The 26,373-nt window shown below is 40.7% G+C and overlaps 2 protein-coding genes across 2 annotated transcripts; both read right to left on the reverse strand.

The window, feature by feature from the left end:
* Positions 1-849: 849 nt before the first annotated feature.
* On the reverse strand, positions 850-8,348 carry LOC125903151 (high-affinity choline transporter 1-like). Its single transcript, XM_049599871.1, has 8 exons — positions 8,165-8,348; positions 6,812-6,928; positions 5,527-5,682; positions 4,168-4,316; positions 3,883-4,026; positions 3,610-3,763; positions 1,733-1,950; positions 850-1,609 (listed from the first exon to the last, which is right to left on the reverse strand). Exons 1-8 carry the CDS (start codon positions 8,346-8,348, stop codon positions 1,052-1,054), a joined length of 1,680 nt encoding a protein of 559 aa, XP_049455828.1. The 3' UTR covers positions 850-1,051.
* Positions 8,349-11,551: 3,203 nt separating this feature from the next.
* LOC125903840 (high-affinity choline transporter 1-like) lies at positions 11,552-25,464 on the reverse strand. The gene is made up of 8 exons (XM_049601003.1): positions 25,281-25,464; positions 19,937-20,053; positions 18,869-19,024; positions 18,379-18,527; positions 14,945-15,088; positions 14,430-14,583; positions 12,371-12,588; positions 11,552-12,112 (listed from the first exon to the last, which is right to left on the reverse strand). Exons 1-8 carry the CDS (start codon positions 25,462-25,464, stop codon positions 11,552-11,554), a joined length of 1,683 nt encoding a protein of 560 aa, XP_049456960.1.
* Positions 25,465-26,373: the final 909 nt, after the last annotated feature.

The following is a 26,373-nucleotide window of genomic DNA, read 5'->3' on the forward strand; positions in this document are numbered from 1 at the left end:
AGCTCTGACTGCTTCTCCGTGCTCCGCGCTCACGTGTGCGCGCTCAGGGTGATCGGTGATGCACGGTATCTGAAAAGCAACACTCTCGTCAGTACTGATGTCCAGACTCTCAAGTGCAGGCATCGCCAATTCCCAGTGTGAGCAGCAAAGACTTTCCTCGTCCTTTGGCATTGCTTTGCATTTGAAACAACTACACCACCAGGTTTCCAGTGCTCGACTCCGGTATTCTGCAGCTGGCTGAGGGTTAGGCTCATGAGCTGCAGCGGCTGCTTCGTCCAGTAGCCTGAGTTCCGTCCGTATACTCGGGCTCAAAGAAATACGGCTCAACAAAGAAATGCTGTTCCTCCTCAGTTTCAAAGTCTTCAGACATGTTGGGTTGTCTTTTGCTGAAAGACCATAGTGCAAATTATCTTTTAGCGACTGTGGTTACTGTTGTCTCCCCCTGCGGCGCACGTGTCACGGGTGAGCAAAGCTCATGCTTGCGCTGGTCTTGCGCAGGCGCGCACACGTGAACGCAGAGCACAGAGAAACACTCAGAGCTACAGGCTACAGTGAGGCTAAAAACAGAGTTCATATGATGTTTTTCGAAACAACTTTTTATGTCACGGCTGCAGCACACTTGGATCATTATGGATGAGCAGTATGGAGATACTCTGTGGATTCAATTTTGTGTTCTTGGACGTTAGTCTGGGGCTCTGTCTGCCATTAGGTGTGCTGCCCATTTCCCCCGTCGATCTCCACAAGGGATGTGAGGACTCTAAAACTTCACCAGGGCCTCCATCGGCATATAGGTGAGTAGATAATGGCTGAATTTTCATTTTTGGGTGCACTATCCCTTTAATGCAAGTAGGATTAAATTCATACTCTTTAATATATATTTTTTTCATAAAATAAATGACTGAATCAGAAATGAATTATAATTTTAGGCATCAAAACATGCATGTTTTGGTTGCAGTAATATCCAGAGTGATGTTGGCTACTTTTAGTTTTAATGCATATTTAGTCCATATTATTCTTCAAGAAAACAGATACTGCTGTACACACAGAAGCACTAACAGCTTGTGTTAATCACTGGCTCTGATGCTGCTGTCGGAGAGTTGCTTCTGTTTAATTTCTCCTTTTCATTATGTTCTGAATCATCTGTTGGTGTCAGTGGTTGTGGTGACTGCTGAGCTTTCACTTTGAACACATCCCACTTCTCAGGAAGCAGTCCTTTGTTGAAGAGCACAGAAACAAGGCGGGAGAACAACAAGGTGGCAGCAATGGCAGACAGCATGGAGATGGTCTTCACTGGAGAGTACTGGACATAAACACCGTCCTCAAGAGTGCATCCTGGGAAGTGTATGACCGGTGGTAATCCTAGTGAGGGCTCTCCACTGAGTAGTCTTAACACACATCCCACCAGCAAACCAATAACAGCCCCGTAACCATTGGAGATGTTGAAGAAGAGGACGCAAACAAGTTGAGGGAAGATTATGACGTAGGCCACTTCAGCACCAGTGAACCAAAATGTTAGGATGCTGTTTCTCAGGTTGGTCAGCGATGTACTAATCAAGCCCACTACCAACACAGACGCACGGATCACCCACTGAGTCTCTCTCTCTGATGCCTGAAAAAGACAGTAGAGAATCACTTTCAAAATAAATGCCATGCCTCCACAATAGCAAATTGTGTTTTAGTCAGATTTCCTGTTGTGATGTAACAAATAGAGGGAACACATGAAGATTTTCACCTGAGGCCTCAGGATGTTCTTGTATATGTTGGAGGTGAAGACAGAAGCTGCAGAAAGCAATGCAGAGTCAGCTGATGACATCACAGCAGCGGCCACACATCCAGTACCGATAATGGAGACAAAGGCCGGGGTGAGGTGCTGCAGGGTGATGGGAAGAACTATAGCTGATTCCCCACGTTCATATGGAGATGGAGAACCATAGGAGGTCAGGTTCCAGTCTGAGGCACGGACACAAAAGGAGGAAACAATGAAGAATGGTAACGTTCAAACATGCCCCACACCCCAGTTAACAGTCAATCAAATAAATTATTTGTCCCATGACACATGGGGGAGTTTCAATAGTGTCTTCATTACAGATCCTTGCGACATGAGGGTAGAACTTGAAGGAAGAACCTCCTCTTGACCCCCTCAGTGCTGGCCTGCTGTAGCCATATCTTCTTCCTGACCTCAGCAGGCAGGTGGTTGGGATCTCCTAAACTTATTATTGCGGCACCTGGTGTAAATATCCTTTATGCAAGGTAGAGCAGCACCTATTGTATGTTCAGCCAAACAGGGTCTTACATGGGGTCTTGATGTTCTCCCTTAGGATGCTCTCGATGGTGGAGTAGAAATTCCTCAGTGTTTGAGGGGGTACCTATAATTTTCTCAAGCTTTGAGGTGAAACAGTTTCTGCCCTGCCGTTCTCACCATTGAGTCAGTCTGCAGCTCCCAGATCAGGCCCTCGGTAATATGCGCATCAAGATACTTGAATCTGTCCGCCCTCTCAACAAGGACCCGTTGATATTAAGATGGGGAGAGTTCCTTTACTGCTTCTTCCCAAGTTGACTATCATCTCCTTAGTTTTGTTGACATTTAGTAGTAGGTTGTTGTCTTAACACCAGCGGGTTAGGTGCTCTGCTTACTTCAGTTAGGCTTTTTCATTTTGACTTGATGATGTTAGAGTCCAAAGTGGCTAGACAATCATGTGTGTACAGGAAGTACACCAGGGGGCTCAAAACAGAGCCCTGGGGTGCTCCAGTGTTCAGGATAATTGCACATCACACTAACACTCTTTGATTCAACTGATTGTTCTTTTTGACTTCGACTTTTTGGCCACCCTACAGGTGGATCACGCTATGGCAATGCCATTTGGTCAGACTATCTATTATTTTGATCCAGGATGAATTATCTAAGCAACTATTGGATTGTATATAATTAATAGCATTTTTAAGCCTTGTAATCTGCTTTCAGGGCTTGCCACTACACCAAAACAAAGTCATAATGATCTTGTGCTCACTATAGATTTAGATTTCATCTCTGTGCTTATGTTTCTGGATCTCAGTGCAGTTTTTGAAACCACTTGTCACTTGTTTTGGCATTTGACAATTTGGCATCTCTAAGTCTAACCTATCTAAGAAAACATTGTGTTTCATGCACATCTTTACATTAATATTTTATCATGTGAATAGGGACCTCAGTGTTCTGTTCTTGACCCTCAATTTTTCTCTCTTTATATCTCACCTTTTGGCCAAATGAGACACAGTCATGGAATCAGTTTGCATCTGGTATGCTCATGATACTTAGCTCTATGTGCCCATTGAAGGCATATTATCATTTCCAAATCATTAAATTACAGGCCTGCTTGTTTGCAGTTAAAGACCAAATATCAAGTACTTTCCTGGTACCTGAGAGGAATTTCTTGCCCCTCCACTAAGAGATAAGAGACCAGCAGTGACATCAGAACCTCACTCAGAGACACTTCAGCGGAGGGTAAAGTGGCTGCCACAGACCTTCCAGATGGACAGTCTTCCTTGACTTTTATGTAAAGTTTGTCTTTGCAAGATGAGAATATAGACATCAATTTTCCAGATTTACCAGCATGTAGAAGCTGTTCATACCTGTAGATGCAGCAGCTGCCCCGAGCAGTACTGGAGGTATCCCAAATATAAGTAACACGAAAGCAGCAATAAGGCACATGACCTTTGCTGTGGACGTGGAAGATGCTGACAAGGTCCTTTGGTGGAAGCACTGATATCCCATACTCCCCAGTGCCTTAAAAGTAAAACATTTAGTTGGTTAATTTAATCACTTGTGTGTCATTGTGAAGATATCTATCAAGCCTGTTGGGAATTGCCTTCAGTATACTGTAAGTATATATGCTGTTTCCTTACAAAGAATAAGAAATCGTCCATCATTATCCAGGTCTTTTTCAGCCCCGGTCTACCAAGCCAAGGAGCATGTAAGGTGTTGTTCGTCAGTGTCTTGCCAATGTCCAAGGAGTGTGGGTTCATCAAAACAAAGGGAACACAGATCCACTGCAGAAACAAATACAAATAGTAATCACAAACACACACGACTTTTAAAGAAGTATTTGGAGATTTTGATGCCTTATGTAACAGTTTTTTAGCAAAATAATAAGCCTGGAACTACTAAAACTTAAAGTATAGAAAACTCACCAAGCTGACAAATATGAGCACAAGCTGTATAATATCTGTGTAGGCCACAGAGTAGAGACCTCCCAGCAGTGTGTAGGTAATGGCAACAGCAGCAGAGATCCAGATGCACACAGTGTAGGACAAATCCAGGACCACACTCATGGTTCCTCCTGCCAAACACATTATATCGAAGACTTGCAATGGATTTGGCACAAATATGATGTCAAGCAGGACTGATTGCCTGTTGCACCCCTACAATTTGATTAGCTCTTTCCTAAGTACTGTTGTCCTCATTTACTTGTAGTTGGCAGTAGTTTGTGTGTCTTTCAGAGAAGACAGTATCTGCCAGAGGTGGTAGTATGTAGAGATGTACCAATACCACTTTTTCCTTCCCGATACCGATTCCGATCCCTGAACCTTAGGTATCTGCCGATACCAAGTACCGATACGATACCAGCGCGTAAAACAAAAATGGATGGGATATGAATTGTTGTATGTCTCAACTCCTAAAACTCTATGTAAAATATTAAGAAATGAATACATAATAGTAGGATGAACGCCATAAAACTTTTTTTTAAATTATTATTATCCAGTGTTACCAAGACATTTTAAAGGCTACAGTAGAAAGCTTTTTAAACTCCACTCCGTTTCCATTTCGTTTGCCTGTAGCGTGCGTATGCATAATGACGTGAGGCATTACGTGGTATCGGATTGGTCATAGGCTGTACTTGCCGATACCAGATACCGCATTTTAGGCAGTATTGCAGGCATTTCCGATACTGGTATCGGTATCGGTACAACTCTAGTAGTATGTTACTCATGTGCAAGTCTTAAATCAACTGGAACTATTAGTCAATTAATGAATTGAAGGAAAATAAATTGGCAACTGTTTTGATACCCTGACCTGAAATTTAACCTGGACCTGCCCACCTGACCTTTTATGGACACATGATCTTGCTCATGAGTCCATAAACTATCATATCCTTTTATATGATTGATAAGTCCCTGAAATGTGTCAGTCTGCATAGTAGACAGTGTTTGGGTCTTATTCCCGTTACCCTGCTTACTTCAGCTGTGACAAAGAAATTACCAAACATAAAAGCAGCAGAACTACGCGGTAATATTTAGCGACACAGCCATCCATAATCACAGTGCATACAAATGGGAAAAATGGCAGTATAACAGGAAGTCGGGGAGAACAAGTCACGTGTGCACGTTCACAAGTTTGTATTTTTTTTTTTTTTTAAAAAGCGATATCTAAGCGATATCTCTATACAACATTGATAGGAAGTTATTTTACTGACATGATAAAAACAATGGAAACACAGTGACAAAAATATGTATATATTAAAGAGAATTGCATATATGCATATACCGCACCTAATCCAATTAGTGTTGTGGTCACCATGAGTGCATCTACACAAAGTGAAGCCAGGCTCAGTCCACCTGTTAGTGCTTTTCCATACTTGGCATGGAAAGGGTCCAGCATGGTCACACAGTTTCTTTCTCTCAGAGGCTTTGCAAACACTGAGCCAGCTTGATGTAAAAGAGGTCAGAAGATTATTACAAAACAAATTAGAAAACAAAAATAATAATCAAAGGATGGGACACACCAAAAACAATAGAAAGAAACATTCAAATGTAACGTAACACCCTGAGGTACAGTAAAGTGCAATTTATACATCTGTTGTTGTGTGACCATGCATTCTTTGCAGGCTCAACTCACAGAGTTTAGACATGTATAGATCCCTTTACTGTTAGTAAACAGTATGATTGTTTTCTGGTTGGCTCCATAGTTGCCCTCAGTTTTCCTATGCTGGATGACAGAGAGATGCCAGGGCAGCATTACTAGGCCAGCACCTTCTCATCCCTTGCATTCCCCCGACATTTTGCAAAGATTTTTTTCTTATTAATTTGTCCATCAGAAGCATCCATTTTCCAGTTCACTTGCAATATTACTCTCTTTTTTTGGGTTAAATCATCTTTAGAGGAGGGATCATACAAGTGACGACATCGTCTAACTTGCTTTGCTAGCCGCTCTTCAAACTGGTCCATGCTTGTCCTGGCTGTTGTAACAGATGTGAGGTACTTGTTCATAAATCTCACCTCCCAGTTTATATATTCCAAGAAAAATCTGTGGTGTCTGCAGTGCCTGGCATGTAGTCACATGTTTTGGCATGTCTCTGTGGTTCTGGAAGCTCTTTCCACATCAGTATAAATCAGGCATACGTATTCTGTAAATTCTGTGATCTTAAATGTGTTGTCTTAGTGAGTCATTATTTAATTTCTTCCTGCTTTACTGTTTACAGTTTCCATTTAATTTGACATTTACATTTTAAAGATGCATCTGTTGAATTTAAGATTTTTTTTGTTTTTGTCAATTCCATAATCTGATTGCATAATTACTGGTGCCAATTTCCAGTAAGCACGTTTTGAAATTACTTTTTAAAATTGATTTTAAGCATCAAATTCATATCTATTTATTATTCACTAATTAGTCACTATTAATTAATCTGGTGGCGTACATCAGCCTCCATACAGCCAAGCACAACTCAAGTTTGTTGGTATTGTCAGGGATACATGGAGTCATTTTTGTGTGTCAACTTGTTAAACAGTGACAGTTAAATATGACAGTATCCTGTCAGATGAACTTTCAAACTCATACCAATAATAAAAGATGAGCTGTACGCCATTATCATCACGAGTGTCCAGGTTAGTCCCATAGAGGGCGTGTAGATCATCTCAGCTGTTCCAACGATGAAGCCTCCTCCAACCCACGTAGCTACAGGAGGAATTAACACACAGCAAGTAATGTAGTGGACAAACAGCAGCTTTTTGGAAAGGGGACAAAAGGAGAAAATCTTAGATGATATGTAAAGAGATTTGTCTGACAGAGGAGGAGAGTTGATGACATTAATTTAAATATCTTTGCAAATATCTTTCTGATTGTGATATTTACTGAGCCCCACTTGATTCCTGCTCTCATGTTAGAATTATCTTTTTGATTCTGTTGCATGCTTCATTCCATCCAGCCACTCGCCTGCTTCTCATTTCTCTATCAGCCTCGCATTGTCTGCATATCGATCCATCGGCACTCATTCCTGGCTGTCTGTCAAGTTCGCACCTGCGCTAGCTTTCCAGCCTTTGTGTGTGCATGCCTGATGGACAGATTTATGGTGAATGGTCGCAACCAGTCAAACTTGTCCAGACAGGGACAAGTTTGCCTGTTTGCGACCCTTGCCTGCTTTTAGAACTCAGTAAATAAGAACTTTTGTTTTACTCTGACTGTCTTTGTTGTGCTTTTGTGTAAGAGGTTGTTGCCTTTCTGAGCTTTGAGTCTTATTGCTTAATCGAAATTGATAACAATCTGGACCGGTATCACAACACTGATGCCCTCTAAAGTAAGAGACAGAGCAGACTACTTTTATTATAATATTGTTTTAGTTAATAAACTTCTTATTTAATTCTCTGTTACTTTCTATACTGTCTACGAGCTCTGACAGTGGGGCTGGTATTATAACCTTCTGATTTTGTGTGTGTGTATGTCGGATGTTATTGCGTGACGTCTGTCTGTCTGTCTGTCTGTCTGTCTGTCTGTCTGTGAACAGATTTTGGCAACACAATAGCATCACAACCATGCAAGGTGCAGTCAGATCTACAGGTGTGTTATTGAGATCATAATGAGGGCCAAGTTCTAAGTTGGGTGTGGTCCAAGCAAGGGTACAGGAAGTAGGGGGATAGGAATTAGAGAAGGGGCTACTGGCCCTCCCACTTTACGCCCCTGGCCAGTGTTTGTTTAAAGGCACAGAATCACCACTGCGGCAGGTGTGATCCCATCATAAGATGGTCGCTAATCAATATTTATGTCAACTGAATTTCCCCAAAAAAGGTGTATCTCATCTCAAATTTTGCAGCTATATAACACTCACATTGAACAAAACACTGAAGATCTTAATATATCCCTATTAACATATTTCCTAAATAATCACTCTACTTTTGTCAGCTGTGTGCTCCTCACCTGTCATTGTGAAGATCCCCACCACCATGTTAATACTCCTGTTCCCCAGCAGCGTCATCTCCATTCCAGGGGCTCCACTTTCCTTCTGTTTCCTCTTGGACTTGAAAGAAGCCCAGATGCCGGTCCCAAGGACCAAGAGGTAGAAAAACGCCATGGCTATCACTCCTGGGATGTTAACAGCCATGATGGATGCTGACTGTCTTCTCTACTGGCTGATGTCCAACTGACTGAGTGACTGAGAATGACAGAAAACAGGGGTAACATAGCAGAACAGGGAAAACAGAATCCTCCCCCAGTTTAAAGATACCCTCTGGCTGGCTGCAGGTTTAGGCAGGTTTAATAACTTGGCAAACATACATAACTTGTATGTATGCATCTTAAGCCTATGGAACATTCACCATTGAACAATGGCGTTGGGCGGGACCTCGGACTCTCGCCGTTTTGGCCTCCAGCTCACATAGACAGTTAAAAACAAAAGTTTTAGATGATTTTAGACCCCTCTCCACTTGGGGTGTGCTTGAATAAAAATACGCTATTCGTATAGGCATGAATAATGCCTTTGAAAGCACATTCCACCGGCAGACATTATATCCAATTATCCATTGCTGTTATTCACAGCGACCGTAATGCTGTAACTCCGACCCTGTACTGGGTTGAGACTAGACAGTAGCTAAGCCTACTTATGTCCCATAGGCTGCTGAGAGCTCTACGGTGCGAGCATTTCACTCACATTTCACTCACATTTGCGACTAAAAACAGTTTAGTGTGAGCAAAAGAAATCATTCAGGAGCACGCTGTGCGAGTACAGATTTCAACCAGCAGCAGAAACGAAAGGCGAATCCTGCCAGTTGTGGGTTGAATTGGGGTCACAGACAGGAATACGGCGGAGCACTATGGCCACCGCAAGATAACGTTTACCGGCTCCAGCTCCAATAATTTCCTCTTCGTTGGCGTCATGCTCCCCAGTGACTGTTAGCACCTAACCCACTGTGGGTCTATTAGGGAATATACTAAAATATACCAACTGGGCTGCATGATGTGTCTGGTTTATGCACTGATAAGGGACTGTTCTTAACTTATCAGAGGAGGAGGGTGGCTGGTTGATTTTATTTATTAATTTTATTTTGATTCCCCCTGTAGCCACAAATATTTTTCCTTGAGCTTTTCAAAGTGACTGGTGGATTTGATTTGTAAAGCTGTTTTCCCTCCCAGTCCAAACTGATCATTCATTGACCCATATTAGAGACTGGCCTAGCCTATTTCCTAACAAAAAGCTCAGTGACAAAATGTTTAAAAGAGTGTGTGTTAAATCTTCATTTTCCTAGTTCAAATTGTCTGGTCAGTGTTATTCTTATATAAACTAGGTCTTATATAAACTATTCCCAATGCAAAACAGATTATAATAATGATAATAATAATAATAATAATAATTATTATTATTATTATTATTATTGAAATGAAGTATGAGGATATGGAAATATATTTCAGAATTATTATATGCCAATATTAAATCAATTTGATGCTTTGAATGCTCAGAAATTGCATTGCCAATGAATATAAAGTTAGAAAATACAATGCAACACAACTTCCGGCATAAGCCACGCCCACTTCCGGTTTTTTATCCGAGTACAGATAATTTTGTTGGTTGAACAGATACAAATACAGATACAGATAATGATGTCTCTGCGCATCCCTACTCTCCACTCTAGCTCATAGCTGACAATTTCTCCACATTTGCTCATGTTACTTTCAGAGGCACAAGCTCACTTCCTGTTGGATTTAGGTCGGGGGTGTCAGCATGTGATTTGTGACGTCACCTTGAAGAGGCCATAAAATCCAAACCAAAAACGGCGGGAGAAAGACTAAAGAAAGAAAGAAATAATAATAATAATAATAATAATAATAATAAACGTACCAAAAATGCTGCCTTTGGCAGAGGTCCCTAAAAAGCAAAACTTTATAGCTTTGCTGGAAGTTACTGAAGCAACTACTTACAGATGTAGCCACTTCAAATTTCCGTTTGGCCCGTGGTGGAACCCTGACCGATCCGTGACAGGTGCCCCTACATTTAATTTGTAGAAACCAGTTGCTACATCACTCACAAATGACCAGAAATCTGAATGCAAGGTAAATTATTACGATTTTGATTGTGATGTTTTGTTTTGTTTTTTTTTAAGCCACTACAAGGAACTTTTAACTGGATATGCAAAAGTCTCTCGTTTCTGCTGATGTCTGTGTGTGACCTACAGCAGCAAATGAGGTGTGAAGATAAGCTATTTCTATATAGTGTATTTCCATACCTTGAGGAAACTGTTTCCGGGTCCGTCCCAGGTCGCTTCCAGGACAAAGCGATTTACGGCACCCAGATGGCACACGTCATCTTACCTAGCTGCTTACATTTAGTGACTCTTATAAATAGTAGCTATTCCTCCTCCTCGACCCGACGACCGCGGGGAGTTAAAATAGCAGCAGTCATCGGGTAAAAGTTCTGTGAAAGCACTGGACTCACCAACAGTCAGCCACGTCTCAGTCACACAGAGAAAATCCAATCCTCGGGAAGTCAGGAAATCCTTCAGGATAAACATTTTGTTCGCTAGCGATCTAGCATTTACCAGCCCAATCCTGGCAGGAGCCGGCGGGTCCACAGCATTAGCTGTCCGGGGAGCCACACACAGACACCACAGGTTGTGCAGATTCAGTCCGCGCCAGCGGGGACGAGGAGAGCAGGGGCCACGGGGCTGGAACACCTCATCCAGGCCGACGACAGGTACCAGCCAGGCGTCGACAGGGTCCAGTGAGTGCCAAAAAATAAAGAGGCGAGGCACCGCTCCATACTCAGTCCAAGAAGCCGTGGAAGTGCTCGCCAAACAGGCCTTCAGCCTTACCAGCTGACCGCTGCGTTTACCCCGGCGGCAGTGGCACTTACGCCGGAGAGGTGGAGCTGGGGCGCGGCAGAGGTGAGCTGGGATCCCCGATAGGAGCGGGGGCAAAGTTTTCCCGTCTTGTTGTTTCATTCATCCCCAAAACAAACACATGCGCGAGCCAGATAAGCATCTTTACGACAATACGCGCTAGAGCTCATGGGAAATGTAGGCTTCATTTCAGCAAAACACTACTGCTTTTGTCCACAGGGTCGCCAAAATCAACTCAAAATGAAAGTTCCTTGTAGGGGCTTTAAAGAAAGAAAAAAAGTGTTAAACCTTTCTTAGACCTTAAAAAACATAATGTGCATGTCAAATGAATGTACATCTCAAAAGCTACTAAGAAAAAGAAGGATCATTTTAGGAGTGCAAAACATTTTTATTTTGGAGTTCTATGAGCAATATAGTAGTATTTAGTGCACAGTATTTTATGCTTCAAGAAAACATACGACTGTACAAAAAGAAACTAAAAGCTTGTGCTAGTCAGTGGCTCTGATGCCAAAGTTTGAAAGTTTTTTCGATTCAATTTCTCCTTCTCAGTATGTTCTGTGGCTGCATCTGTTGGTGTCAGTGGTTGTGGTGACTGCGGAACTTTCACTTTGAACACATCCCACTTCTCAGGAAGCAGTCCTTTGTTGAAGAGCACAGAAACCAGATAGGAGAACAACAAGATGGCAGCAATGGCAGACAGCATGGAGATGGTCTTGACTGGAGAGTACTGGACATAAACGCCGTCCTCAAGAGTGCATCCTGGGAAGTGTATGACCGGTGGTAATCCTAGTGAGGGCTCTCCACTGAGCAGTCTCAACACAAATCCTACCAGCAAACCCATCATAGCCCCATAACCATTTGAAATGTTGAAGAAGAGGATGCAGACAAGTTGAGGGAAGATTACGATGTAGGCCAATTCAGCACCAGTGAACCAGAACACCAACATGCTGTTTTTCAGGTTGGACAGTGACGTACCAACCAAGCCCACTACCAACACAGACGCACGGATCACCCACTGACTCTCTCTGTCTGATGCCTGAAGAAGAAAGTAGAGAGGAAGAAAAACAGATTAACAGCAAATGATGAAGACTGTCCTGTTTTAATGTCTATCGCTGCTTCTTTATCTTATAAATTCTTCTTTCCAGTTTGCTTCTGTCTCATGCCACTTTATTCCATTTATACTCCCTTGCATTCCATTCCCTTTCTTTCAAAATAAACATCAAACGTGAACAATATATCAAAAAATTATTTGATGTGATGTACCAAACTGAAAGAACATATGTATTTTTTATACCTGCGGCCTGAGAATGTTCTTATATATGTTTGAGGTGAACAAAGAAGATGCAGAAAGCAGCGCAGAGTCAACCGATGACATCACGGCAGCAGCCACACATCCAGTACCAATAATGGAGACGAACCATGGGGCGAGGTGCTGCAGGGTGATGGGAAGAACTAGAACTGATTCCCCACGTTCATATGGAGATGGAGAACCATAGGAGGTCAGGTTCCAGTCTGAGGCATGGACACAAAAAAAGTAAACACTGAAAAATGGTCACATTATTTGTTTGAGGGATTTTGAGAAGACTCTACTGTACATACTAAGTTGTAAAATAAGCAATCCGTGATGAGAAATATGGAGAAATATGGATGCTCATAACTTGTGTATTCTTGCTGATACCAAGGGTGTGCCACAGGGATCCACTTTGGGCCCTCTTCTTTTTACAAATGACCTACTGTTTTGTCTCTCTTGTGCTTGATATTAATCTTCATATAGAAAATAATATTTTATATTGTGTTGCTGATTCTGTCTATTTAGACATTTAGAAGGTGTAACTCTTTTTTAAGCCTCATGCAAAAACAACAAATTCACTGTTTTGTCATCCATAGATATAGATTACATCAATTTGCATATCATTTGAGCTGTAGCAAATGTTTTACTGACTATTTAGTGAAAGTGATGGTACTTGTTGTCATTGTTGTAATTATTGGCATTAGTAGTTCTCTTGTTGTGGATTCACTGTTTTGTTTTCTTTTGTTGTCCTTTCCTAGGATTTTTAGTTTTTTATTATTACGTAATGTTTAATTGTGTGGACTCCAGGAAGAGTAGTTGCTACCCTGGTTGTGGCTAATGGGGATCCAAATAAATAAATGAATAAATGGTTCAATATTTGGAAGATTGCGGAACAGAAATATTTTGGCATCTGGCTTAATCAGGGTTCCTACACATTTGGAATTTCAAAATTCCATACTTTTCCATACCCTAATTTCCAGACTTCTCTGCATGGTTGTTGTTTTTTCAGAGAATATGCAACATCTGAGTAAATATATCAGTGTATCATATTTCACATCATATTTAATTATTCTTAATAGGCGATTGTAGCCAAGTACCATAATGGCATGCAAATAAAAACTCAGGTAAGTTCAATGTCTGGGCTGAGGCAAACAAGTTGGGACTCTGGGTGCAAGTGATGCAGTAACGAGATGTCTGTGTTTTTCCTTTCGTGTGGCTCAGAATCACCTTCTCCCCCATACTGACAATGTCAAACGATTTCACACAAAGCTTGCACCTAGCTCTGTGTGTGAATTGGGACTCCTTGGCCAACCATCCATCCAAAAACTTGCATCTACCCATTGTGAACCACGTGAAACTCGTCTTCTTGTTGAAGGTGCAGTGTTGGAGTGAAACTTGATACCTGGGGGGCTGGAGGAGGGTCATGGGGCAGCGGACTGGACATACCACTTGTCAATCAGGTAAAAGGGGCGGTATGTTTTCTGAGACGTTTGCTCTCACACAAACTGTGCTTGGCCCGGCATAAAACATGATCCGGATTGATTAAATTATTTTTGGAAATACCTAATTTTCTATTTTAGAAAACAATATTTTAGAACAGTGGTAATTGTCTGGAAACATATTTTTCCATATTTTATTTTTCATTTTCCATACTTTTTAATACCTGGAAATTGATCAAATTTATTTCCATACTTGCGTAGGAACCCTGCTCAATGATGAAAGCAGCAGTGTGATATGGTGATCCATTAGAAATGTTGTTATCTCCACTCCCACTATTCTACTTTTATGGAAATTACAGGAGATGTTTACAACACCCAGCCCTTTATTTCAAATGGTAATTGTACAACCTTGGTTTCAAAACCCACCATTTGCTGTGTCTGGTTACTAAATGCCTCAGGCTTGATGAGCAAGTTATGCGAAGTTAAGATGTGGGTGTTTCTTAGTTTCTGTGACTTAACTCTTTACAGGGATTTACAGGGATTGTTCTTTCATGAATACAGGTGCATAATGACATTCTTTTTTGTTTCCCCAGTTTACCCAAATATGTAGAAACTGTACATACCTGTGGATGCAGCAGCTGCCCCAAGCAGTATAGGAGGTATCCCAAATGTAGGTAAGATGACAGCAGCAATAAAGCAAGTGATCTTGGCTGTGGATGTGGAAGATGCCGACAAGGTCCTCTGGTGGAGGCACTGATATCCAATACTCCCCAGTGCCTTAAAAGTAGAACAGTTATTTGTTTGATTTAATCACTGATGTGTTATCCTCATGGGGTAAAAGCTGCAAAATGTCTGCCTGCTGTCAGAAGTGAAGCATCCTTTCAGATGAAACTTCAAATTAGCAGCTACAGTTAGTTAGTCTTACCTTGACATTTACAGACATATTGTTTCAGATAAAAGCCTGTGCCTACAACAGAGGCTCCATCTTATTCTTTATTTAAAATGAAAACAGTCCACTGTGAGAATATTTATGTTATTTATCATCATTCAGATATCATATATATATATCATGTCAGAAGATATGTATCACGACTGGAGTCAAGTGCATTTTGTACAGGTCGTATTTTTGTTTCCTTACAAAGAATAAGAAATTATCAATCATTATCCAGGTCCTTTTCAGCCCCAGTGTACCAATCCAGGGAGCATGTAAGGTGTTGTTTGTCAGTGTCTGTCCAATGTCCAAAGAGTATGGGTTCATCATAACAAAGGGTACACAGATCCACTGCAGAGACAAATACAAACAGAGATGATGAACATACACAATGATTTTTTAAAGATTTTTTTTTGGGGGGGGGGGGTGTTTTTGCCTTTAATTGATAGGACAGTTAAGTGTGAAAGGTGGAGAGAGAGGGGATGACATGCAGCAAAGGGTCACAGGCTGGACTCAAACCCGGGCCACTGTGGCAACAGCCTTGTACATGGGGCGCCTGCTCTACCACTAAGCCACTGATGCCCCAACACACACAATGCTTAAAGGAGCAATAAGTGAAATTCATCATTTCTAGATTGAAGGAATTAAAAAATTGCTATATGAAGAACTAGAGGTGTAATTTCATCTGGAGTATAGCATGACCTCACACACCCTCTCTCTGTGTTGATCTCCAGCCCCTTGTTTACAAGCCGGTCCGGCTGCGCGTTCATGTACGTTCATGTGAAATGGCAGAGAGCGGAACGTCCACCTGAAGACGACCAGGATCTGAAATTACCTCTAAAGAAACAATGGTTGTTGGCAAAGAAGTTGTCGGATAAAGAAAGCTAAAGGGGCTACAATCTGACTCAGGGCTAGCTCTTCTTCTCCTGGACAGGTACAACATAAAGTCAAATGTCTGTTTTAATTAGTGTTACAGTAATGTTAAGCACATGTCGCTATGTCGATTCAATTAAATTTAATGTTACAATCGTAGCATGGGTTAATGTCCGGAGCTTGAGTAATTAGCGGCTCGGTCCCAGCAATGGGTCAGGCGTTATGGTTGTGTTAGGTGAGTAGCCCGGCAGCCCAGCTAACATTTGCAATTAGCATTGTAAAATGTAGCCCGGCGGGCAGCCTGGCCGGCTGTGTTTAAAGTTAGCTATTCCCCTGCCTACTTCAATGATGATGGTACCTGTAATAAATGTAATATATTTGCTGAAATGGAGGCGAGGCTCAGTGACTAGAAGAGCTGGTAGAAGCGCTCCATAGCTGCAAGCTACTCCAATAGCCGTAGTAGCTCTAGTGCTAACTCTGGGAGTTAACGCCAACATTCCTCTCTTCTCTGTTCTCCGTGAGCCCGTGAGCCTGTCTCACGGAGAAGAGTTGGAACGTTAGCATGGCAGCCGACTAGTGCTAATGCTAACGTCCCTGCGCTTAAGCAGGCTCCCGGAACGTTAGCATGGCAGCCGACTAGTGCTAACGCTAACGCCCCAGCGCTTCTCGGCTCCGGCTCACTGAGCCTGGCGGAGAAGCATAGGGACGTTAGCACTAGTTGGCTGCCATGCTAACATTTCTCCGTGAGAACGTGAGCCTGGCGGGCTCCCGGGCTCCCGGCTCAGTTGGAGTGTTAGCGTGGCAGCCGAGTAGTGCTAACGCTAACAGGAAAGCAGGGTAATAGCTAAACATAGCAGAGACAGAGAATGAGTGAAAGACATCGCTAACTGCTAAACTAAGCCAAACTAAGTTGGCTGTTTAGGTTTTATTTCCTCGCCCCTGTGGCGAGTGAATCTGCGTGCAGTGAAAGCGGGGGCTAACCGGTGCTTCCTCCTCATGCTCCACTTCACTCAGCTGCCAGCACAGCCAGTTAGCCTCCGCTAGCTTCCCAGCTAGCGGCTCTCCGTTTGGATCCAACCGGAGCACCGAGCCCTGGTTTGTTATTCAGGTTAATGTGGGAAGAAGCAGCGGGTATATCGGGCAGCTGAGTGAAGCTGAATGAAGCAGAGTCTGCGGAAGAAACACGGGGACCGTCTGGATGTGATAGTCCATGGAGGTGCTGCGGTGCTTGGCGAGGCGAGTGGGGGGGGTTGGAGAGCAGAGGTAGAGGAAGGTGTGACTCATGACACACTTTGTTTTGCTCTACAGGCAGTGCACAACAGCAAACCTAGCGGTGAAACGATTTCGCTTATTGCCCCTTTAAACCCTATGGGCCCGAACAACGCATAGTGCGTCCAAATTCACACCTGTTCTTCTGTATTGATTTTTACTAAATAGAGAAGCCACGCATATCACGTGAAACGGCGGAATTGTAGCTTTGCGACAAGGCCAAGCACTTGTCGGTAGTCCAATGTTTTCACAGCGAAAAAGAAAAGATAAAGTTACACTAAAATTATGTATAACAGAGCTTTCATACAGCTTTGCACACACATTACTCTTGGATGGATTACTCGGGAATGCAGGCTCGCACAGAAATGCCACGCATATCACATGAAAGTGCAGGAGCAGAGCTTTCCAGTGATACCACACACGATTGTGCTGTCATCCCATCATGCTATAAATCCAGATTAATCGTCTACAAAATAAAAACCTGACGAATTTCTTTACAACCCATTATACATATCTTGTTATCAGTCACTTCATATAGTGAGGAATATCGTATCTTACCATGTCTCAGGCTGCGTGTGTTTCTCCCTGTCTATCTACATTTGTAGTCCGGCTTTCAAGATGGAAATATCTCCATATTGTCCAGTTGACACTCCATCAAACTTTGTATGACAAGACAAGCGCACTTCACCTTTGCACACCCAGACAACTGTAGCCTAATTATGCATGCTGACAGGGCCTTAGTCACCATGTACATTGAGGGGGACATGTGTCCCCCCACCCAATGCCCAAAATGCCCCCCCAATATATAACTAAAACTGAAAAACAACAATAAACTTTGTTTACTGCAAATTGGCAAATATTATCTTGGAGGACATCACTGCACTTGGTTGACTATTTTTCTGTGATCTTAGATGTAAATATTGTATGTTTCTTTCAGATAAAACACATTTTTGACTTGTGAATGAGTCAATGGAATTTCTTGCAATAATGAAAAAATACTGGCAATCATGTCCGCCTGGCACAAACCACATGCTTTGGACAGCTGTGAAGTGACAGAATGTCCCACCATCATGGTTCTTATATTGCCAGATTCCAGAGAGTCTCCCCTCTTCATATATGGCAGAATATGTCATTTTACAACTTGCTATGGTGAGATACATATACAAATGTAAGAATTTAGTCACACAGATTTGTTTTTTTCATTGATATAACAATTAATATAAAATACAGGCACATAGAAGGACATGTAATGATGGCAAATCTGGTTAGCCCACATTGTCCTGAAAAAAAACCAAACAGATATAGCATGTGTATGTAGCCTTTATAATGACTGTGATATGAGCTTAGAAGTAAAGGCAGTAAAAATACCCCAAAAATGCCTAGGGCCCATAGGGTTAAAGACATTCCTTGGAGTTTTTGATGCCTTGTGTGAGAGTGGTTTCTGTTTCCTTCAAACAAATAGCCTGACACTATAAAAACTTAAGGTATAGCAAACTTACCAAGCTGACGAATATGAGCACAAGCTGTATAATATCTGTGTAGGCCACAGAGTAGAGACCTCCCAGCAGTGTGTAGGTAATGGCAACGGCAGCGGAGATCCAGATGCACACAGTGTAGGACAAATCCAGGACCACACTCATAATTCCTCCTGCCAAAGAAAAAATGGATGGATGGATGGATGGATGGATATTCATTTATGGTGTACACTGTTACATGGAAGTATGGTGCTTACAGGTCTGTATATACTGTAAGATAAAGGAAAAGAAGTCCCCACACCAAAAAAGCTCCAATGCAAATAAAATTTAATCACTACATGGATGGGTGACGTTTCGGGCACAAGGCCCTTCCTCAGACCATGGTCTGAGGAAGGGCCTTGGAGATTTTTTGGTGTGCGGACTTCTTTTCCTTTATCTTACACGTTTTGACTTTTCTGTCCAGCACCCGATCCTTATTTTTGGATGTGCGCGCTTCCTCGTCTGTATACTGTACCTAAACCAATTAGTATTGTGGGAACCCACAGTTGATCCATTAAAAGAGCAGCCATGGCTAGTCCAGCTGTAACTGATTTTCCATACTTGGCATGGAAAGGGTCCAGCATCGTCACACAGTGTCTTTCTCTCAGTGGCTTTGCAAACACGAAGCCAGCTTCACATGAAAGAGGAAAGAAGACATCACAATCAGAAAAATTCAATTAATCAAGCGAGGGAGAAAATACTTCAGAAAAAATACAACAGCTAGATGAAGTTTTATATTTATTTCTTTTTGGCTTTTCAACATTTTAAAAAGCAGAAGTTGTACAACAACCTGAGGTTCAGTAAGTAATCTTTAAATTCTGTAAGCAAAGACTGGTAAAACAAAGTGGTAATGTCTGCTACAAGAATATTTCTGTTCAATGGTCAAACAAATTCATCAATGTAAGATCAATTATGATTTCTTACCAATAGATAAATTATTCTAATTTTAAAAAACTATTTCATTAGTGTCGGTAACAACTATTAAGGGGATCAAATTGTCATTAAATGTGCATAATAATAATTATATTTAATTGATATTTCACAACTCAAGGTATTTTAGTCAACTCAAAATAATCAGAAATGACAATGTGAGTGTGAATGGTTGTCTGTCTCTATGTGTCAGCCCTGTGATAGACTGGTGGACCTGTCCAGGGTGTACCCTGCCTCTCGCCCAGTGTCAGCTGGGATAGGCTCCAGCTCCCCCTTGACCTCCAACAGGATAAGCAGTTACAGAAAATGAATGAATTAATAACAAATCATGGTTATAACTTTCCTTAATTGTACATATTTCAAAGTTGTGATGTCAGCAGCTTGCTCAGTCATGAATATGTTGACGTGAAACCACCTCTGATGTGTCTTCAACATTCCCTCACAATTTCTACAGTTGTTGTGAGATGAAAACGGTGAGACTGCTCTTAGAAAATCCCTTAGCATCATTATTAATGACCTATTCCTGTCTTTTGAGATCAGAGATTGTTAGGCTATGTTTGTTTTGTTACACATACAAACATACAGTATCCTGTCAGTGATTTCAAACTCTTACCAATGATAAAAGATGAGCTGTATGCAGTAATCATCATGATCGCCCAGGTTAGTCCCATAGAGGGTGTGTACACCATCTCAGCTGTTCCAACAATGAAGGCTCCCCCAATCCACGTAGCTAGAGGATGAATAAACACACAGCAAGTAATGTAGTGGACAAACAGCAGCTTTTTGGACAGAGGATAATAATGATAATAATAATAAACTGTATTATTATGGCAGTCATGGCTTCTTTGTATATATTACAGTGAACTGTGAGCTTAGTTTTCTTCAGATTCTCTTAGTCTCTTCAACACTGTTATTGTTTAACTATAAGGAAATTCTGTCTGTCATCCTTTCTTTAACCTTTAGTGGAACAACAGTATTTAAAGCAGAAGATGAAGACTCAAATGATTACTGACTCATTATGTTAAAGAACTCAGCCTCAGCCTTGCCATCTAGAAATCTCTTTTGAACCAGAACTTCACCTTTAGTCTTTGCTGATTGTAGTTTGGCACCAAAAAACACACAGTGATGGTCAGAGATACTGAAACACTGTCAGTGTTTACCCCTAAGTCTAGAATGTTACCATGCTGATGAGTGGCTTTACGGAAGCACATTGCATTCACTGGATAAAAAAAAATTAGACACCATATCTCGTAATTATGAGATCAGGATCTCATAATTACGAGATAAAATAAAGAAGAAGAAAAAGTTCTTGTCGCCTGTAAATCCAGGAGCAGTTCAACCAACACGGGATGCTTCATGGTCATTCCATCAAGTGAAATCAGCTGGGTCAAACTGACGCTAATTCAAGCCTCACCTGTTAAGCCTCAACTCATGCACGCGCCCAGGGAAAATAAAAAGCCCACACTAGTCAAGTGCCGAAAATGTTGCAAAATGTCAAAAAGCAAAGGAAAGGAGTGAGCAGAGGCTTTTTCTGCGGCGGAGCAATCGCTCCTTATGGAAGTGTATGAGGACTATAAGAACATGATTACGAAAAAGGCAGTACTGCAGCAATTAAGGGAGGTGGCGGAATATTGCCGACAGGCTAAATGTAAATGTCACATGATGCATTTAATCAAACTATTTTAGTGAATCGTCGCATTTGTCACATAATTGATTGTAGATTATGACATTTCCGAAATGATCAGTTTATAGGAAATAATCACATGACATTTATCTATTGATTGTAGAAAATGACATTTAGCAAATCCATCAATTCAGTGGAGATGAGGAAACCTATTAAGTGAATGCAGGTGATAGTGAATCAATTATCTATTTCTCATCATTTGGGAGTCAACTGTAAGCTCTATCCCTTATTATATCAAAATAAGGAAAATCCCCTTAAATGTATGAAATGTGCTATAAGATGAGGAACAGACAAACCACAACGGTGTGTGTCCCATCTTCATCCCTCACTGTTATGTCTCAACAGAAGCAATCTCAGTAGCCAGAGGAGAACATGGCAGCAGGTCAAGATAAAATATAAGCACATCCTGCTTGCTCTGTCTCTGTGTCTCTCTGGGTGTGTCCCTCTCCTTCTCTTGGATGCGTTTTCAGTTGGCCTTAATTGGCTGTGAATTTGCGAGCCAATTTGAAACAGAGTGGGTGGGGATGGGAGGGCAATCACATATTCATGTGGTTTGGTGTACATATACAATCTTTTTTTAATGCCTCAGTTTCATTTTATTATAGTTTTGTTTTTATTAGTTTGCTTTTGGCTTTATTGTTGTAAGTGTTTTTTAATTATCTTATTTTTATTACATTTTAATTTGTTTTTTAATAGTTAATGTTTTTTGATTAATTATGTTATATATTTTATGATCTACATATTAATTTATCATTACATGACAGCTGTGAGTGTGTAAAAGCACTGGCAGAATTGTCTTTTAGATGTCTGTACTTGTCGCCTGGAGTTGACGGTTTATCCGTTGAATTTTACACCCATTTTTGGAATCTCATTCAAGTCCCTTTATCAGGCATGTATAAGGAATGTATCACTCAAGGCGAAATGACTCCATCTATGAAACAAGGCATAATTTCCCTTATACCTAAACCTGAAAAAGATTCCACAATCACAGAAAATTGGTGACCAATTACGCTCTTAACTATTGACTACAAAATTCTTGCTTTATCGTATGCTAACCGATTAAAAAAAGGTTTAGACACCATTATTAGTGAAACTCAAACTGGGTTTATGAAAAATAGACACATTAGCTGCAATATTAGACTTATATTAGACCTTTTGGATTATTCGGACGCAGTAGACTTTTATAAAGCCTTCGACACTATTAAACACAACTTTCTCTTGCTCTCCCTCAAAACTTTTGGCTTTGGTAATAGGTTCATTGATATTGTCTCCATGTTCTATAACGACATTAACGGCTCAGTGATTATTAACTTGAGTACTTCTAAGAGATTTCAGATTAACAGAGGTGTTCGGCAAGGCTGCTCCATCTCGCCCTTCTTATTTATTTTAGTCACCGAATTATTGTCAGTCCACATTAAAAATGATATAAACTTTGGAGGAATTTTGATTTTTGACAAGGAATTAAAACTTTCCCAATTGGCAGACGATACTACTATTTTCTTAAGAGATAAGGACCAAGTATCTATTTCTATTAATTTGATCAACCAGTTCTCCAGTGCCTCGGGCCTTAGATTAAACATGCTGAAATGTGAAATTTCATCCATACATGACTGTGAATACTCTTCAATTGAAAACATTCCTGTTAAAGATTCAGTCAAATATCTGGGCATTTATATAACGAAAAATTATATAACCAGACAGCACCTCAACTTTTCCAATATAATTAAAAAAACAACCTCAATTTTTAATCTTTGGTTGCAAAGGGACCTTTCGATGTACGGAAGAGTTCTACTATCTAAAGCAGAAGGTCTGTCATGCCTTGTATATCCCACCCTATCCCTATTTGTAAACAATCTGACAGCCACACAAATTAATAAAATATTCTTAAACTTTATTTGGAAAAATAGATCACAAAAAATTAAAAAAGAAGTTCTTTCAAATGACAGAGATGAAGGAGGCCTTGAAGTGTTGAACTTCGATGATGTTGTTAATACCTTTAAAATCAATTGGCTAAGGAGATGTTTGTTGGATCGAGACTCGATCTGGTACTTTATTCCGAACCATATCTTTAACCGAACTGGGGGCCTATCCTTTCTTTTAAAGTGCAACTTTCTACCCAACAAATTATCAATCATTCTGTCTAAATTCCATCAACAAGTCCTTTTAGCCTGGAAGTTATCCTTTGTCCACAATTTTTCACCACACAAAACCTTCCTTTGGAACAACTGTAATATACTTAGAAGGAATAAATCTTTGTTTTTATTTAAATGGTACCAAAGAGATATATACAGTCATAAAGTTCGTTCATATGTATACATATTGCCATTCTCATCAAACAGATTAAACAAAAAAGAATAATTTTCCTGTTCCTTTCAAAGAATTTAATGCTGTAATCCAGGCTATTCCAAAGGAGTTGTCTCATGCTGTGAAAAATCATCTGACTTTCAATGGACACAGAACTGCTCAACCTTTGTTGATGTTGAATGGACTGGAACTGAAGGACAAAAAGTGTAATAATAAGCATATTCGTCAAATATTTCCAAGAAAGAACAATTCTGTACCTAGAGGGAAGTTCTTTTGGAGTTCTCAGATTGTGGACATTGGATGGCGAAGGACCTGGCTTTTACCCCACAAATGCTGCATTTCTAACAAAATTAAAGAAACACTTTAAAATTTTACATAAAATTTACCCTGTTAATTGTTTTATCGCCAAATTTACCAAAATAAATGATTAATGTTCTTTTTGTAACCAATGTGTTGAAACTATTTTACATTTATTTTTTTGATTGTGGAATCACAAAAGCTTTCTGGTCAGCTCTTAATCTCCATTTTTTTTTAACTCTGCCAATATCAAATACTCCTTTACATTAAGAGATATCATCTGCTACTACACTAACAAAAATAAAAAAGATTTTGAATTTTTACTAAATTTTGTAATCCTTCATGCTAAATTTTACATTCACAAACAAAAATTTGCCAAATCTTGCCCCAATTTCAAAACCTTCCTCTTAGAATCTGATTACACTATGAAATCCTTACGTTTAATTGAAAACAGTAAAAGTATCAAACTTATCGCTCATTATGAAATGTTTTTCCCATCCTCTGACTAAACTCTGCTGCTTCTTTTTATTGTCCTGTCTTTTTATCTGTACCAACACTTTCTAGAGTCTTGTATGTATTTTTTGTACTGTCCCATTTGTGGTGTACCAGCTTGTTAACGCTTTATTGTTCAATAAAGGGGAAAAAAAGGGAAAAAAAAGAAAGGTGTCTGTTCTTGTCTATTGAACATTTTTTTATCATAGATGGAGCTAATCCTCACCTTATTCCTGCTAGAGACCAGGATTGCCTAGCAGCACAAGTTACCATGGTTACTAGGCTGGGATACAGGTTAACCACCTTGATGGAACAGAACTGTGGCTCAGGTTGATGGAACGGAAACCGGAGTTTAGTTTAGATGTATCAGGCTTAGCCAGAACCATGGTTTCCATGGTTTCCGATGTGAAGCTAATCTTAGCCACTGTGATGGAACAGAACTCTGGCTCACATTAACCAGACTTGGCCATTTCAGCCTGGATTTGCCTTTAGCCCGCTTGATGGAATACCTATTTCTCCTCTCCCTCTCCCTGTGTCCCTGTCTCACACACACAACCTCTCTGCTCTGCCTCCCTCGCTCTGTGACCACAGAAATTGGGGATAAAGTTCTGAGCACGACAAATCTCTTCCACCACTTACAACAGCGCCATAAAGTGCGAGGAGTGTGTCATATACGTGCTGCTCAGACCACAAAGTTTACTGATACTGTTAAAATTGTAACATAGTGTATTTACACAGTGTATTCAAATGAATTACTGTGTGTATTTTTGTTATGCAAGAAAGGGATTTTTTTTTTTTTTATTCAAGGAGCATTTTTTCATATATGCAGACAGTTTTTTTGTTCAGTTTGTTTTAAACATTTTGATATTGTGCAGAGTGACCTCTGTTAATAAAGGTGCCTGTGTGACATTTGGCACGTGGCTTAAACTTATAACTGACCTTGTTTTTTTAAGGGTTTGCCTCTGAAAAAAATTAAACTAACAGGGATGCTGTGCCATAATGCTTTGTGGGAAACCCCAATTACATCACAGAAAAAATATTGTTATATATCGAGTATCGCCATTCAGCTAAAGTGTGATCCTACCCAGTAAAGAAGTTTAAAGATATCTTATGTCCTTAATAATCCTGACTTTATAATTCACAGTTTCCATCCTACTTTTGTCAGCTGTGTTCTCCTCACCTGTCATTGTGAAGATCCCCACCACCAGGCTAATGCTGCGGTTGCCCAGCAGTGTCATCTCCATTCCAGGGGCTCCACTTCTCCTCTTTTCCCTTTTGGATTTGAAAGAAGCCCAGATGCCAGTCCCAAGTACCAGCAGGTAGAAAAACACCATTGCTATTACTCCTGGGATGTTAACAGCCATGTTGAGTGTCTGCTCTTCTGGCTGGTGTCAGACTGACTGAATGTAGTTTTTTCACTCGGTTCAGGAACGAAGACCACGCCTCAAACACATCCCATTTCCGCCCAACAGTAAAAGCACACCTGATGCATTCTCTTTCCCTTTGACACATTTCTCACATCGACTGACGTGCACTTCACGTGTAACCACAGGCTTACTTCAATCTAAAAGTAAGACAAACTCTAGTTTTTATTGTATCAATTAATCAACTCACCACGGATCCAGAGCTGCAGAACAATCCTTCTGATCCAGACAAAATCCACCTGAAGGCGATTATCCTGGAGTCATATCATTCCCGCAGCATTTACAGATCACCGTCAGCTAGGGCTGGGTGATATGGACTAATAGTCATATCTCGATATTTTTTAGCTGAATGGCGATACTCAATATATATCGATATTTTTTTTGTGATGTAATTGGGGTTTCCCACAAAGCATTACGGCATAGCATCCCTGTTAGTTTAATTTTTTTTAAGCCACGTGCCAAATGTCACACAGGCACCTTTATTAACAGAGGTCACTCTGCACAATATCAAAATGTTTAAAACAAACTGAACAAAAAAACTGTCTGCATATATGAAAAAATGCTCCATGAATAAAAAAAAAAAAATCCCTTTCCTGCATGACAAAAATACACACAGTAATTAATCTGAATACACTGTGTAAATACACTGTGTTACAATTTTAACAGTATCAGTAAACAGCTTTGTGGTCTGGGCAGCACATATATGACACACACCTCGCACTTTATGGCGCTGTTGACAGAGCCAGGGAGGCAGAGCAGAGAGGTTGTGTGTGTGTGTGAGACAGGGGCACAGGGAGAGGGGAGGCCCAGGCCTACATTGATAGAAGCGATACTGTCCTGTGTAATATC

This window comes from Epinephelus fuscoguttatus, linkage group LG16, assembly GCF_011397635.1.
Source record: "Epinephelus fuscoguttatus linkage group LG16, E.fuscoguttatus.final_Chr_v1".
Classification (NCBI taxonomy): Eukaryota; Metazoa; Chordata; class Actinopteri; order Perciformes; family Serranidae; genus Epinephelus; species Epinephelus fuscoguttatus.